The 17,109-nt window shown below is 43.1% G+C and overlaps 2 protein-coding genes across 2 annotated transcripts in view; one reads left to right on the top strand and one right to left on the bottom strand.

Moving 5' to 3' along the window:
• Positions 1 to 1,938: 1,938 nt before the first annotated feature.
• DENND10 (DENN domain containing 10) lies at positions 1,939 to 7,636 on the bottom strand (the record flags this gene model as incomplete). The annotated part of the gene is made up of 9 exons (XM_079536375.1): positions 1,939 to 2,115; positions 2,861 to 2,955; positions 3,524 to 3,631; positions 4,523 to 4,623; positions 4,988 to 5,099; positions 5,280 to 5,428; positions 6,263 to 6,342; positions 7,225 to 7,421; positions 7,591 to 7,636. 9 exons carry the CDS (start codon positions 7,634 to 7,636, stop codon positions 1,939 to 1,941), a joined length of 1,065 nt encoding a protein of 354 aa, XP_079392501.1.
• A 1,816-nt stretch (positions 7,637 to 9,452) lies between these two features.
• Positions 9,453 to 17,109, top strand: part of EIF3A (eukaryotic translation initiation factor 3 subunit A) — a gene marked incomplete at both ends in the record, with an annotated part of 28,383 nt that continues 20,726 nt past the window's right edge. The window contains 5 exons of the mRNA XM_079536273.1: positions 9,453 to 9,501; positions 13,254 to 13,444; positions 13,629 to 13,765; positions 15,402 to 15,565; positions 16,632 to 16,831. Of these exons, the coding sequence (XP_079392399.1) occupies positions 9,453 to 9,501; positions 13,254 to 13,444; positions 13,629 to 13,765; positions 15,402 to 15,565; positions 16,632 to 16,831 (741 nt within the window). The remainder of the gene's footprint in view (positions 9,502 to 13,253; positions 13,445 to 13,628; positions 13,766 to 15,401; positions 15,566 to 16,631; positions 16,832 to 17,109) is intronic.

The raw sequence follows: 17,109 nt of genomic DNA, 5'->3' as shown, positions 1-17,109 counted from the left end.
GTGCAAAATTATAGTTCATTTGTGTCACACAAGTATTAGAATACAAGATCTAAAACTGAGGCCTTCCTGCTTTTAAAAGAAAGCAAAAAAAAAAAAAAAAAAAAGAAACTTTTATTTTGTGTTTGAGCTTCTCTGCTTTTTGTGGCTGCCCATAACCCCACACCACCTTAATGAGGACACCTGCAGGGCTTTCTGTAAAAAGAAACTGAATTTCTCTGCGATTACAATGTGGCATTACGGGACTTGACAAAAATTCAGGTTTTTCTCAGCAGACCTTAAAGCAGATTCTGAGAATTTTCAGTGTAACTTTGCAGTTGTGCTGTTCTAACTGCTACAGAAGCCCTAGAATAGAAACAGCAGTAATGAAGAACCATTAAAAAGAGAAAAATTAACAAATCCAAACCCATCACACCACCTTAATGGCCAAATGGGGAAAATGCTGCAGAGCACTTGGAGGTAAATGAAGGCAGCTTGTTCTCAGATAAAACAAAACACACTGCTCTCCTGTGTTCAGAATTTAAACCACAGAGTGAGTATTTAAGGTAGAATTTGATACCCCTGAAAATAGGGGTTTATTCTGAAGCACTTCCACTCACTGACTGTAGTAGCCAGCCACTTTATACATAGATGCCACATTCCTCACCCACACTAAAACAGATCTTCTTAATGCAGTATGATACATAGCAAAAGGGCAACCCTTTTCCAAACCAATATTGCTTGCACACAGTTAGTGATGACCTCTAACAATTTCAGAATAGCAAACATCCAATTTCTTAAACAACATAAATATTGAGAACTACAGTTTTAATTATCAGTATAAAATCTCTAGGTAAAACCACATGCTACAGCCCATCTGTACAAAGGCCAGAAAAAAAAGGTTATTTTTTCTTATAACAAAGTGCTACTGCAGAATTTACTTATTTTTGTGGACATTTCTGGAGGAAGACAGGTTGCCTGGCTCACAGCATTCCCCTGCACAGAACCTAAGCTCTTCTCAGAACGTTACAAATTAGTTTCAGGCTGCTCCATGGAAAAACAACAAACAAAACTTCTGAGTTAGAGCTATGCAACCAAACAGGAAGGCAAATTTTAATTCTTCCCAGCAGAGAGCCCCAACAGCTCCTAAAATGACTTCAGCTGTATAGCAGCACTTGTCTGCTGCCTCCCAGAAAGCCCCAGTTTACATATAGCAATCCTGTCCTCTTTTCCCTCCACCAGAGGCGTGGGACGGAGTGAAAGGGGAAAAACTTGTAAGGCAAGAGTCCAAAAGAGGTGCTCAACTCCGACGTGAGCTTTAAAATACCTCTTCCTTTACATAATAAGGCTACCACATCAGATTTTCCCAGACGTCCTTCTTCTACACCTAGACACTTTCAAGTAGAAAGAAGAGAACTTGTCCATTTATTTGGGATTTCCAGGTATCAGGTAGTCCAGAGCAAAGGCAATATCTGACAACCTGACATACCTGGAAGCCCAGAATGAGCATTCAGAACAATTCTGTGTTCAGCACATCCCTGTGCAGACGGGCACATCCAAAACTCACTGACTTTACAGCACACATGCTGCACCCTGTGTTCCAGACACAAGGAGAGAAGTCAGAGCTGTCTGTCACTGGGGACATGCAAGACAAACGGCTGCTACAACACCTGGCACAGCCTGGATGCACGAGCCCACGCTACGTGTATAAACACCCTTGTTGTAACATGAAATGCAAGAACCATACACACAAAGTTACAGTTGGGGAAAGGTGACAACAGGAATGTTATCAGATATACCTCTGGATGCTCCAGGTCAAGCTCCAATATTCTGCATTACATCAAGGTAAATATGGCATTCACTCTTACACTTTTAATTTTTCCATACAAAAAAATCAGGTATTCCTATTTATACATCCAAGACAGCTTTTGGAGTTGGTCCATAGTCCAGAAGTGCATCAGATCAGATTTTAAGCATTTGTTCAGCAGCTGCTAAATGAAAAAGAAAATTTTCTGTAGCTGGTGGAAATCGCTTTTGTTTCAGAGCTTCAGAGTTCAGGGTTGGTTTTTCATTGCCATCAGAAACTTCAGTAAGTGAGGCTAAAGTAGACAAGATTTCTTTTGTCTTCAGAGAAATATCCTTAAAGAACCAAAAAAAAAATAAAAAATTAAGCAACCAGAAGTAAGGGATGAGGTATTACATGTTTTTAAATCTTATTAAAAAAAATCATAAGGAATAAAGAAAATGAGACAAATAGTTAATTTTGAATAAAGGCCCTATTTATTCCATTGCAAATTTGCAGCAGCTCTTCTCTGGTACAATACTGATGAAAGGAGCAGCTGATGGAACACAGCCACTCCATAGATTCTTCTCCCTGGCCTAACTGAGCTTTTTTGATTAAGCTGCTCAATCTGAAATGGGCAGTAATCCATTAAATAGGGCAGGAAGTAAAAAAAACCAAAACAACAAAACAACAAAACTTAAATAAATGAATAGATTTTATAGCTGAGAACCCACATATCAGTAGAAGTCATTCAGAGGTATTGATAGTACAATTGACAATGTACTGAGCAAAATACACACTCCATAGGGTAACACTACAAGGTTCATCTCACTGGAAGCCTCAGACTCCATAAAATTTCTGAAGTTTCTTCAGCAATGTGGTTACCCAAGAGATAACATAAATCAAACAGGTTATCCTTACAACTGTTTGGAGAATAAAAATGCTCATTTGTAAGAAAGTAAAGAGTACAAAACTGCACATGACTCTACATGAGCCCCATTCCCAGTAACCACCTTCCTGCTGCTTCCCCTGCTCCTGCCAGATACTATGTGATAGAAGCAATTTATGTGAATTTAAAAGCAAAAAACATTAAAAATTAACCTTAATGACTTGGCTGTCTGATTTGTCTGGATCTTCTGCAGATTGAACAATTAGCTGCCCAATTTCTTTGTGAAGTTTTCCCATTGTCATTGCCTCTAAACAAGAAAAAGAACACATTCATGTAAAAAAGACCATTCCTGCACTACCTAGAAACGTATCTGAAAAGCAAGGCAAAACAAAGAGTCCTCTTTATCCCCGCCACGTGGTATCTATCTGTAAAGGCAGTAACCTGAAATGGTGCAGCCATGCTGGCACATGCTAACTGTCCACCTTTAGCAGATACCAACGAACAGCAAGATGACCAGCGCGTACAGGCTTCCCTTTCAAACAGTTTCCAATCTCCAAGTATTTCAGGCAATGTTTTTCTAAAGATTCATGTGATATCTCTGCATTCAGTAATCCTCAGCTGAATGTCTCTCCCATGTAATTACTAAACATAAGTGTTTTCAAATCTCAGTTACACATTTGTTGGAAGTGAAAGCACGTCTTTCTAAATTCCAAATTTCTCCAGCTTGCCAAGGCCTCCATAAAACAAAGACAGGATCTTCCCTGTTACATTTTCAGAATCAGTCTGGCACAAGTATTAAGACTGCTTAGGTTCAGTAGTTACTACCAACTCTGAGACAAAGAGACCTCAGATCCAAAACACTCAGAGCAACCAACCTTTTACTACAGGGGAAATGGTGATCTCACTGTCTGCCAAATTCACATACACATCATAGAGGTCTGGTCTACTGTTCACTTCAGAATCTGTAAATCCAGCAATGTAACCTGGAGAGCAGAGTTTTGTTAACATTATCATTTTAGTCTTGCTTGATAAATAAAAACAATTCCAAGACATAGCGGAAACCCCCTACTACTACACGTAATACAAAAAGGCTGTCAATTTGAAATGTTAAACTGCTTTACTACTTAATTTTTTATTTGCAAGTGAAAAACCCATCAACTTCCTTAAAAGAATATCCACTTGAGCCCCTTGTCACTAAGTCACTATTAGATTACAACTGAGGAGTGAAAACAGCAGGATTTCTTCTTCATAGCACACCAGCTGAGCAAGCTTGGAACAACTTTTCTCTGTGAAAGGCAGTCAGCTGAAACAAACACTCTTAGTAATGCAGAAGAAATACTGAAGATGACTGGTGTTCTTGTTCATTATGCTGTATAGAGAAGCCTTGTACCTGCCACAGTCTGTGTCATGTTAACCCTCATACAGGCAAAGGGCCCCTTCCTGCAGAATAAAAATCTGGAAATTCAGACTTAGGAACTGAAAAGAAAATGCTAAAAATGAAGTTACCAGCTGCATGCAAAAGTTTGAAAACAAATAGCTTATCTAAAGTGAATTGCTTCTGTGCAACAGAAGTGCTTTTTAATCCCTCTGATCATAACGTCAGAAGACCCTCAAAGCTTCTTTTCATCTGCATTAGGAGCAGGCTGATGGGGATGCATCCAAGAACACCAAATTAACTACTTATCTTCAAACATACTCGCTTAGGTATTTGCTTTTTTTTTTTTTTCCTGAAGAAAATCACATAGTTTACTTTGGAACAACAGCAATAGCAGTAGAATATCCACTTCTGCCCCAAAGAGCACTGCTGTAAGACCCTGCAGCAACCAAAAATGAAACTAAGTTTTCATTAATAAAATATGAACAATCGTTACTACCTGTGCAGGCTTTTAAGGCTTCCACTTCCTCTTCATTTAGATGTACATAGGAATGAAGAATTGACCAGTCCTGCCGATGCCACACTAAAGCAGGCAAAGTCCTATGGAGATGAGATCAGTAGTTGACACACAGTACACTTGTACCTGCACTAAAGATTCACAACACGAAAGGCAACTCATAAGGAAGAACTAACATGACCAGGTCTTAGTACACACATACACTAACTGCAGAGATTTCTTCAATCAGTGCAAGCAGAATTTATCATTCATTACCCAGTTAAATTTCTTTGTCTTAACTAAGCACAATGGCTAAAGCCCTACGAGGGATCTAAGGGGATTTCAATAGATATACTTAAATGTATTCTGATTTTTTTTCCCCCAAAATTTGAGCACTCTCAATGAAAACTCAAGATTTGTCTGACTTCTAGGAGTAGGTGGGGAGGGACTGACAAAGTCATACTTCACCTGGTAAATTCCTGGATGGCTTCTATCCTAGGATGGTACACCACAATTCTCTTCTTTAACATCAGTGCTGTATATAAGATAACTGTTTCCATCCCAAACTGAGATACTATATCTAAAAGGGAATGGAAGAATATTTTATAGAAAATATACATGCTGATGATTTCATCTGTTTAAAGAAGCTCAAGAACAACAATACACGTAACACTTTACACTATTTACTTGAAGAGCATATTAAAAATTGGATTGTAAATTACACTGTACAAAATAAATTAGAGTTCTGGTATTAGTTAACCTTTAATGGAACCAGCAAGGTAAGCCTTCCGAGCATCGAAGTCTTTGCTGAGGAAGGATCCATTTTCTTCACTTTGGCAGACCCCCTTTGTAAGGACTGCAATGTAACTCTCCATCATTTTCACAGGACTTCCATACTTCAAGTAGATTCTGTGCAGACAGAAAGAATCCGGGTTTTGGACCGTAACCAGTACCAGCAGCCACATGAATAAAATGACAGTATTGCAAAGAGAATCCATTAGGCAAGAATTCTTATTTTGGACACTTGGTTGAAGTTCTAGATACTAAAATAGGAGTCTTTTGACATGCCTACAAAACCTTGTATTTTAGGATCAATGACTAACTCCTATTTTGAGTGCACTGTGTTGCAAAGGAACTAACATTTAATAACATAGAAATGTGTAACAGTAAGGCCTAAGCAGGTGTCCAGACTAAGGATTCCTTGCACACACAGAAGATATCTGCTTCACAGAAAAACATCTACTATAGCAACTTCTAATATTAATGCAGAGCACTTGACTAGTTTTGTCTACTACCCACATACCATTAAAAATTCTCCCATACTCTTTGCTAAATAATGAAAGAAAAATGTACATGTACATCCTTACTATTCACTAAACACAAACAGAACTGTTAGCTGTCTATCAGGCAACAAGGGACGTTGTAGCCTAATTTAGAGGTTAAGGTCAATTAACTACCAACCTTCAATTCTAGCTAGACACAAAGTTATATCACCTTTGAAACTTTATTCACTGCTGGTAAAACATACTAGGCCTGAAGCTTCTAACACCTACTGTATGAGCTCAAGATAAGCTCAAATCAAGCCCAACTCCAGAGTTTGTATAATCTGCTTCAGTCTGTAGGACTGAATTTCCAGCAGATTGCTAGAACAAGTATTAACACAACATAATGACATTTAATCTTTTGCCTTGGTAAGATCAAAACACATACGTAGCATCACTGAAAGACAACTTTTATACAGACCTACAGAGTATCCGAGTGAAAGCTGCATACTTCTCTGGGTTGAAGTCTTTGGCCGTCAGAACAATGGAGAAGTGGGTCACCTGAGCAAGGCACACACATAGAAAAAAACAGAGCTTACTTAACAGCCCCATAAGGACAGTGATTGTTACATACTGAACATTTTGCAGTATTTTGCACTCAGACAAGATGCTTTAATACAAATAAAGCGAGTTAAAGCAGTAGATTCAAGTTACTAAACTGCAGAGAAGGCTGAGCTAATGGATTTCTGATGCGACTCATCTCCATCAAGTGAGATCTAAGACATATTATCATTTGCTTAACGTACTTAACACATTTGCTTTCTTTTAAACAGCATCTCCTACTGCTTTTGAGACAGAACTAGGTACGTTTTTATATTGTTCAGCCTCATAGCTGATAGGAGCTACGGATTGAGGAAAGGCAAGGAACATTGTGCTGCAACATTCTGTATGCATTCAAAACTATCACGTTGTACTGCTCCTTAACAGTGTAGGATGAAATAGAAAAAGGGAAGAAACTTAACAGACAACTTAATGATCTTTATAATAGGCAGATAAAGAAGCAAATTCAGTCTTCTGCTCTTTAATGGAGTGGGAAAGAAAGTATCTAAACAATGTTACTCCGGTCCCTAAGAATAAGAGTTCGGATAATAGGAAAGACTGTTTGTAAAACTTTTTTTTGATTAAACAAAAAAGGATGAACTTGAAGTGCAATAGCTAAAATAGTAGCATCTCCATTTTTACACTTATTGCTCAGTTTGGATTCCACTCATCTCAACCTTTCCCAAAAGCAGCCAGTCGGACAGCTGGGTAGGACCTGCATCCGTACACATACAAAACCTCACGGCACAAAAGGGCAGCGCCGTGTTTGCAGTTAAACAGCAGAGGAAGCTCTGCACAAGTCTTCCTCGTGCTCTGCTGAGGAGCCCGCAGGCCCAGCCCTACCTTCTTCAAGGCAGGAGAGTCTTGAACTTCCACCGTGGTGATGTAGAACCACGTCCTCTTGTACTGGCCGAACACAAAGGTATGAAGCAGTTTACTCTCATCCGTAAGGCAGCATTTCCGCAGCAACAGAGCCCTCAGCTCAGCCGTCACAGACGGATAACACCAAACCCACAAAGCATCTCCGTTGCTGTCCTTTTCTACGGCGGAAAGACGGGCAGCGTGAGAACGCCAAGCGGCAGCAAGGAAGCGAGATGACTGCCTAACCACAGCCGGATTAACGCCTCATCCTACGCGTCCAGCTCACGCGCTTTACGTCGCTCGGCGTTCCCCGTTTCCGAGCTCGCCCCGCCGCAGCCCGGCCCTTACCGATCAGCCCCACGGCCAGCAGCAGCTGCGTCTCCGGCTCTGCCATCTTCCGGCCCCGCGCCCCGCACCGCCCGCCTTCCGCCCGCTCCGCTCCGCCCCGCCCCGCCGGGCCGCCATTTGCTGCCCTCTCCATCGCGCTGCTTCCTTCCTCAGCTAACAGCTCTCATCTCTCTAAGACGCGGCGGACAATCGACGTGGAGAACAGAGGTTGCGCTGCCGCCCTCCCGCTGAAGTGACCTCGCAGAGCTGCGCCCAAACGCCCGGTGTTCCCAAAGGCTGAACGAGCCTCGTTAAGGCAGCAGTAATTCACAAAGCTCAGTCGCTTCATTTGGGAACAAAACCATCACAGGATCACAGAACGGCCCGGGTTGGAAGGGACCTCAAGGATCATGAATCTCCAACCCCCCTGCCACATGCAGGGCCACCAACCTCCACATTTAATGCTAGACCAGGCTGCCCAGGGCCCATCCAACCTGGCCTTGAACACTTCTGGGGACGGGGCATCCACAGCCTCTCTGGGCAGCTGTTCCAGCACCTCACCACTCTCATAGTAAAGAACTTCCTCCTGACATCCAATCTAAACCTTCCCTCCTTCAACTTAAATGCGTTTGCCCTTGTCCTGCATTGTCAACCCTCTCAAAAAGTTGATTCCCCTCCTGTCTGTAGGCTCCCTTTAGGTACTGGAAGGCTGCAGTGAGGTCACCCCCCAGCCTTCTTTTCTCCAGGCTGAACAAGCCCAGCTCCCTCAGCCTGTCCTCACAGGGGAGGTGCCCCAGCCCCCTGATCATCTTTGTGGCCCTCCTCTGGACCCTCTCCAACAGCTCCCTGTCTTTCTTGTACTGGGGGCTCCAGACCTGGACACAGTACTCCAGATGGGGCCTCACAAGAGCAGAGTGTAGGGGGACAATCGCCTCCCTGTCCCTGCTGGCCACCCCTCTTCTGATGGAAAGAAAAAAAAAAAAATTACTGATGGAAAAAAACCATCATGTTTTAGAGCTCCCTTCAAAAACCTGCCCAATCCAAAACTTCCTGGGGGCTATCAGGAACTTCGGAGATGTTTATTAAAAGTGGAGTGGGCTTCCTGAATAGCAGATGATGCAATTAAACAATAGGAGGTACATGGTAGCACACCTGCAGCCCACTGCTAGCATACAGATTCACTGCAGAGAGCTGTGAGACTGCAGGGTCAGCAGTGGTACAGCAGCACAGACGGGTGTGCTTCAGGTGCATGAGGCTGTGCTGCAGCAGGCAGTGTGTGATGGTCTTACTTAATGGGCGTTACGTTCATTGCACTAACTTGAGAAGAAGGCTGGCTCAGCACTAGGAATAGCTGAAGGAAGGCTGCACTGGAAGTATAACTTATATACGTAAGTGGACTTTTTTTTCTTCTTTTTTTTTAATTAAATCATGCTTGGACATAGCTCAGAACCCAGAGGGAGGCAGCTGGCTGTGCTCGCAGCTCCATCTGCGGTGTCAGCAGGCATCTCACTGCACAGCGCTGCACGCTTCTGCTGGGAGACGCCCCATTCTAGCACCCACTGACCCCAAATATCCCATCCCTCGTACGTTTCATTGCTGCTGTGCTAGGAGTTTTGGGCTCAATTCACGTGTCTTAGCGTTACTCCATCTTCCCGTGTCAAAACAACCTTTCACACCCGACGACAGCACCTCGCCTCACAGCCCCTTACAGAACGCCCCTCCACACACAACGCCCCGCCCCCCCGAGAGGCACTTCCGCTTCCGGCGACGTCACCGCGCGCGGCGGCGGGGCCCTCCCTTTCCGGCCTCGCGGGCTGCTGCCTGAGCACGGAGCGCGCTGCCACCGCCGCCGCCCTGTGAGGAGAGCCGAGGCCGCCGCCATCATGCCGGTGTACTTCCAGCGGCCCGAGAACGCCCTGAAGCGGGCGAACGGTCAGTGCGGGCCGCCGCTCCCACCCCTCGCGGCTTCGCCCCCGCTCCCCTGAACGCGCCCCGCGCCGCCGCTCTCGCAGGGCCTCGGATACCGAGCCCCCCGCCGCCGGCCCCTCGGTGTGACGCCTCGGCCTCCGCCGCCCCGGCGCCGAGGAGAGGCCGTCCGCTAGCGCCGAGGCGCCGCCCGGCCGCAAGGAGCGGGGCAGGGCCTGCCGCCGCATGGCGCCGCGAGGCGAGAGGAGGCCCGGGCGGCCGCGAGGAGAGGGCCCGGCTCCGCCTACCGGCCCCGGCTGGGCCCCCGCGGGCGGAGGCGCAGGGCCGGCCCCGCGCGGAGGAGGGCGGCGGTGGGGCCGGGGCCTGCGGAGGGCGGCGGGGAGTGAGGCGACGGGCTGCGGCCACGCTCTGCACGGCGGCTCGTGCCCAGCGCTGCGTCCGGCGCGGCCTCGCCCGCTTTTGGGGAATGAAACCGGTCTGGGCCCAGGCGCTGTTCCTCGCTGTTGGCTGCGCGCTTAGCAATCCCACACCGCGTTGGTGCCCCCGGTGAGAGCGCTGGTGATTAAACGCCTCCAGCGCCGCGCAGGCCGGTTTGCCTCTGGATTAGAATGCAAGTCGGAGTGCGCTGTGGCTGCCTCTTGCTGACTGCTACGCATAAAGCTGGATTGGATGCGTTTATCAGCTGTCTCCTTTCAGGCTAAATATATGGTTTTGGCGCTTTTCTTAATAGTGTCCTATTTTAAGCACCTAGCAAGATGATTTGTACCATTCATTGGTACAGAGTGGTGCACTCAGACATCCAGAAATTACAGCTGATGTACGGGTCTGGAAATGACAGCTGGAGGGGTGGGTAGTCTGGGGATTGGATGCAATCCAGTAACTTTGTATCTTGAGATCCAAGAAGTGAGGAATAGACACTGAATCTCCTCGAGATTTCTAATCTGAAATTCATTCTATAGTAATTTCTATACACACAAAACTTACAAAAAGAATATTAGATCCAGTGTTTCCTAAGCCAGAGCTGAATTTTAGCTGTCTTCTTACTGGGAAAGGTGCCTGTATGGTAGTACACTATCTTGTGTTCAACTTCAGAATTCATGGGCAGATGAAGTTCTCTCATCACTTGACCATTTCTTTCTGCTATGCTGCTACTGAAGAGCAGTGTTACCTTTTCACCTCTCATACTGCTATAAGCCTCCTAAGTTCTGATGAATTGAAGGAGTGGGCTATAAGGACTGGAACAAAAGGAAGTGTTTTCTAGACAAACGCTGACAATCCTAAGCCTTCACAGTCTGAATGGAGAACATAACAAGCTGTATCAAGTCTTTGCAGACAGTAGGGGCTCTTTCTGACCATGTCCAAGTAAAATAGAGGGAGAGAAATCATTCGTAAGGTATATTTTTCAATCATGAGAGCACAGTTCTATGTTAAACTGATGTTTCAAATTGGAACGCTCAGTGCTGTTTCCAGTTTTATTGCTTTACCCACAAAACTGAAGTGAGCATGTATTTTATGCTTCAGCTTCCCTGTGACCTTGATGTACATATAAGTAGGAAGTGTTGGAGTGGTTACAGATATGTAGATGCGGAGAAAAGATTCTTTTGTTACAAAAGGTAGTTGATCAAGGCCAGCCCTTGGCTGTTAATGTCTGGTACTTTTTTTCATTCCTCAGTTTGAAACCTCCCCTTAATGCAGGGTTTGGGGTTAACAGTGATGTAGTTATCAAGGTGTATCTGGTGTTCCAGTCTGCTTAGAGCTTCAGTTGCTGTTTTAGACACCCTTTAGCATTTTTAGTGCTATAATGTAAAAACCAGAAAAAAATATCAGTCCCACTGCTTTCCTGGGGCTGATGCTTTTGCATCTGCTCTGTCACAGTTGTTTCCATAACTTATGTTTCTGCTGTAAGACACAGAGGCATGGTCTGTGTTTGACTCTTCAGCTTCCCTTTGTTACGTGCTTTTACTACAGCGTGTGTTAAATTAGCCTTAATTATTTGATGTTTTGGCAAGAACTCTGCTTGGCCAGAGTTAATTAAAAGTCTCAGAACAATATGAATTCATGTTGTGCTTTGTCCAGTTAGTTATCGACCACTGAGAGATGTGGTGGTTGAAATGGCCTGGCACTGCTGCAAGATTAAACTTGCCTTTCAAGTTCATTTTCATAAATAGAAAATAATGAAGCTGAGCAGTAAGTGCCTAAAAGCAGCACCAAGGTAGAGTAACAGTGTAAATTATAGGAGAGAGGGTAGCTTTTCTGAAATTCCCTCAGTGAGTTTAAAATGCTGCTAGGAACTGTCACGTTTTAACCTTACTTATCTTTAAGAGGAGACCCTGTCTTTTTCCTCTAGAGGACCTTGGTCGTCATATGCAAACTTGTTATTCACATAAACTAGGCCCCAAGTGCATGGCATTGTGGTCCGTAGGTTAAAGTGTCACCTGCTGGTTTTGAAATACAACTTTTACTCATATTTAATTTCAGTTCTGAGATTCCAGACCTTTGGACACTTAGGTTGTAATGGTAATCTGTGTGTGTGTGTGAAATCTGATGAGGACTGCCCCAAATGTTCCTTGCAGTCTTTGAAGCTCACGTCTGTCTGCCTGGGTACCTTGAGCAGGTTCCTATTTTTAACCATTCTGCCATTATTTCTTTTAGCAACACAGTCGTTTCCAAAGTACTTTAATGGAAAGTGCTAATTCCATCCTCCTTCCTTTAAGAATCAACATTTCTTTTTGGTTGTACTCAGCTTTATTTTCTTTGCCTTTTTTTTTTTTTTTTTTTTTTTTTTCCCCTCCATTCTGTCTTTAATCCTGTTTGCTTCCCAGTCTTGGCATTCTTTTATCTTGCTTTTCTGTGGTTAAGAATGCTTTTAAGTGTAGGGCTTGTGCTTATGTTGGTAGGTGGCTGTTAGGCTTTGGTATTTGCTTGTGTGTGGTTTGCTGTATTTTGTGCTGAGGACATGTGGGTCTATCATCAAATCACAGACTGACTTTGTTTGGAAGGAGCCTCAAAGCCCACCCATTTCCAACCCCTTGCTGTGAGCAGGGGCACCTCCTGCCAGTTCAGTCTGCCCAGCACCCCATCCAGCCTGGCCTTGGGCACCTCTGGGAATGGGACACACACTTCTCTGGGCAGCTGTGCCAGGGCCTCCCTGCCCTTATAGACAGGAGTTACTGTGATATTGAGAGATCCTGCTAGTTACAGCAACTGCATACAGAACGAATGAAAGAGATGCAGATTTCAGCAGGAGGTTTGGTTTAACAAATGTCTGAACTGTCTTTAGGGCCTCAGTAACAATTAGTATAACTAATATAAATCTATAAACTGGATGTCTGTACCAATTGGAGTTGAAAAGTTAATAAATCAAAAGTCCAGGCAACTTTTCTGAGTAACTTTTTAATTCTTTGGTTTGAGGAGAGATTTTTTTTTTTTTTGAAGTCGGATTCATTGAATGGTTTGCATCTTGTTGAATGATATCGGTAGGCTCTGTACTACATATATGAAGTTCCTGGTCATGCCTTGATGAATGAGTAGAGAAACTTCTCTGCCATCCTGAAACGTGTCTGTTAATGGCAAGGTCTTTGTTTGCCAGGTCTAGAGCTGCAGTTGCATGTGCCAGCGTTTTTGTTATGGCAACATAAATCAGACCATCAATGGAATTTGATCAGAGCTGATTAAATTCTAAAAGCTTACAGTACCAGTTCATAAAAACATACATCTTCAGGCTTGCAGTTCTTGTGCTAATTAGATTTTCCTTTCAGAATTCCTTGAGGTCGGCAAAAAGCAGCCCGCCCTTGATGTTCTCTATGATGTTATGAAAAGTAAGAAACACCGAACATGGCAGAAAATCCACGAGCCGATTATGCTGAAGTACCTGGAACTCTGCGTGGATCTCCGCAAGAGTCATCTGGCAAAAGAAGGATTGTACCAGTACAAGAATATTTGCCAGCAGGTATGGCTTCTGAATATTTTGTTGTTTGCATAGTATCTGTCAGCTGACGTGATCGAAAAGTAACATCAGTCTCGAATCAGAATTCACCTCCATTTTAGATGTTTCTGCTTTTGTAGCATTTACTTATTAGATATTTGCTGCCTATCGCTTGGAGAAACATCTTCATGTTCTGCCTTTGATACAGGTGAACATCAAATCTTTAGAGGATGTTGTTCGAGCCTATTTAAAGTTAGCTGAAGAAAAAACAGAAGCAGCTAAGGAAGAATCCCAGCAGATGGTACTGGACATAGAAGACTTAGATAATATTCAAACTCCAGAAAGGTAGGAGGCCTGCCTTTCAAATATAAGTGTTTCATAGCAAAGTGTCTTTACTTTCATGCTTGTATGCAGTGGCATAAAGGTTTCTAGATTTTCAGTGAATGTTGTTGGAGTATGAATGTAGAAAATATATGCTGAAAACCAAGAAGACTTTTTCAGTTGAAACTTTGTGATTCTTATGAATAGTGCACCTTAATAGTAATTTCCTGACTTTGTTATTGAACTAAGGCTTTTGCATTGACTTATCAAGTGTGTGGTGTGGTTAGATAAGTAGTGTTAGGAAAGTTCGTATATAAAATGTTAGATTTTCTGAAGCTTAAATGTGTGGTTTTCTTTTTTATGCACTCAGTATTGTTGTATCTTGACAGTTTTGTAGAAGGCAGCAGTTCTTCTAAAACACCTTGTCTGCAACAGAGATACTGGTGGAACTAGCAGACAGCTCAGGAATTTATTGATGTAATTAGGAACAAAGTAAAGAATAAAAATGGGAGCTGACAGAGGAAGTAAAGAAGATTCACCATGATTCCAAGTCAGAAGTACCTGTGTAAAGGAAATGAGACTGGATGTTTTACTTGAAAGGATACCTGATGGGTGCTATATTGATGGGTTACATAGAAGATGGCTAGTGACACAGGGCTGTAAATTACCACGGGTATGAAAGATACAAAGGAAGAGAGGGATTGTATTTATAATCTCAGTTTTATGAGCTGATGGCTGAATCACTGCATTCTGAGGGTGAGCCATAGACATGTCTGGTTGAAGGACTAGCTGAAGGAGAAGGCGTGGAGCTGAGGAACAGTAAGGTGTTCTTTAGCAAAATACTATGCTTCTGTTGGTTGAACAGTGAGAAATTACAGGGTGCTTTAAAAAAAGTAACAGGGTACACTTGATTGTGTACAATGAGATACTTCTGTGAGTATCTTTGACAGTGTGTTGGTAGGTAAATTCAGACTTAAGTGCACCTGAGTTGGAAAGATATCCTTTAGTGCCATCCAGTTGGTTTGTTGACAGAATTTAAAACAGTAAAAGGTGAACTGAATTGAGCCTACAAATAGTAGGTAGAGAAAGGATGTTTTGAACTTGTTTGTTGTTGTAGGTGACATGGTAGCAGTGTTCTATGGAGCAAATAGAAATTGTAAGGCACGCATTTCTTCTGTGTCATATGTCAACAAGAAGTAAGCTCTCTCTGGCAGCACTGCTGCTTGCTAAAAAGAACGTTTCAGCAAGTGGAAAAGTATCTGAGTAGCTAGTGATATTTGAGGCTAACAGAAGGACAGTGCACTGCTGCCTGATAAAACAGGAAAGGTGAAAATCCTAGAACTAGTTTCCTTTTGCTTACTTGTGTGAAGGACACCGCCTCCAGAAGTCTTTTATTCATGGAGCTTGTACGCATCTGTCAAAATATGAAACACAGTGTCAAGAAAAGGGATTCTGTCCTTTAAAGGAGGAGTCTGAGGGACAAGTTTGAAACTAAGCAGCAGTTAATGCTCAGTGGCAAGTAGCAGTTTGGTTTCCTACAGTCTGATCATAGATCTTGATTTAATAAAAAAAAAAGTTAGGAAATATGAGCAATAAAACCTTTTGTCATCTTTTTCCATTTATTTTCCTCTCTTCCGTTTCCCCTGCCCCAAAACTGTAGTGTTCTTCTGAGTGCTGTAAGTGGAGAAGACACACAGGATCGTACCGACCGCCTGCTTTTGACACCATGGGTTAAATTCCTCTGGGAATCCTATAGGCAGTGTTTGGATCTTCTCCGTAATAATTCTAGAGTGGAACGCCTGTACCATGATATCGCACAGCAAGGTGGGTTGGGAAGGTGGAAACTGTAAGAGGCTCAGCACTTCTGTGTTACATACTGTAAAACTAGAAAATGAGAGGTTATTCATCTCTTACTTTTGCACTGGAGTTGAAAACATCACTCTCTTAAGCTTATGTATGCACATCCTTCTCTCAAAATTACAGGGATTCTTAAATGTGGAGGTTTTCTGGACACAGATCTTTTCTTGTAGGAGAATACACAAGGAAAAGTTTATTTGGGCATACTTAGTATTACTGGTGTTGTGTCTTTACTTTTTCTAACTTATAAAGATTAGTTGGCAGCTTCACTTTTGTTTTTTTATCCAGAATGACAAATGTCTTCCATTAATGTACGGTACAGTAAAGGCTATTGTAAAAATATGATATGCTATCAGTTTTGACCCAGAAATAACGTAGTAAAATGCTGTCCAGAACGTGATAGGAAGCAATCTAGTCTGATACTTCAGGATGTTATTCTGCAAAAAAAAAAAAAAATATTTCCAAGAATGGATGATTTCTTAAAAAGTGAAAAATGAGTGCAAAACATTGTATTATATAACTTGGGACTCTGCTCTTTAAGAAAGAGGCTATTGGGTTTTGAGCTCTGCACTCAAGCTGACGCTTGAGAGGAACTGGAGGATCAGAGACAAGTTTTCCTGTTATCTCCAGCTTTTTGAAAGCTTAATTTAACTTGACCATTTCAGATGCCTTGGATTTTTTTCCCATGTTTTACAGAGGCAGAGCTTCAACTCATGCCATTCACAGAGTTTATTTGCACATAAAGTAAAAACTAGAATCGCTCCTTAAATTACAATGTTCTAGAAGTATCCCCTTTATTCCTTGAGCTTCATTATGTAGAAGCATCTTAATTTTTTTTTGAGGTCAAGATGGTAGTGCTTTGCACTGATTCTGATTCGTTATGCATGCACTTAGATTATGTCGTGTTCGATATGTCTGTGGACTGTAAATGAAGATTCTTTAAATGCATCACTGTACATATTTGGCCCCCATTTAGGACTACAACCAAATCACCACCAGTTAACAGTCTTGTTTCTATTCTCCATTTGTGCAGCTTTCAAGTTCTGCCTGCAGTACACGCGCAAAGCGGAGTTCCGTAAACTCTGTGATAACCTGCGAATGCATCTGGGGCAGATCCAGCGTCATCATAACCAAAGCACAGCAATCAACCTCAACAATCCTGACAGCCAGTCAATGCACCTGGAGACCAGGCTCGTGCAGCTTGACAGTGCTATTAGCATGGAGCTGTGGCAGGTATGCAGCTTCCTGTAGTCACGCTGAAGTCTGCTGCCTTCCCACGTGTGTACTGAATGCTTTATCTGATGTCCCTGGAATTGCTGTTTTTGTGTAGCATTTCAAACCAAGCTTCTGCTGGCAGTAGTTACTGGTGAAATGGTTGGAGTCCCTTAGAGTTTTGAAAGTAAGAAGTAGGCTGACATCTTCCTCTCTTATGTGTTGCGTTCTCCTGAGCTACATCACTGGGAAGTGGTTGTAAATGTTAAACCTTGTAGTTAGGCTGGGGCCACAAAACT

This window comes from Tetrao urogallus, assembly GCF_951394365.1.
Source record: "Tetrao urogallus genome assembly, chromosome: 5".
NCBI classification, from domain to species: domain Eukaryota; kingdom Metazoa; phylum Chordata; class Aves; order Galliformes; family Phasianidae; genus Tetrao; species Tetrao urogallus.
The sequence above is the reverse complement of the archived record's forward strand: the minus strand, read 5'-3'. Positions and strand labels throughout refer to the sequence as shown.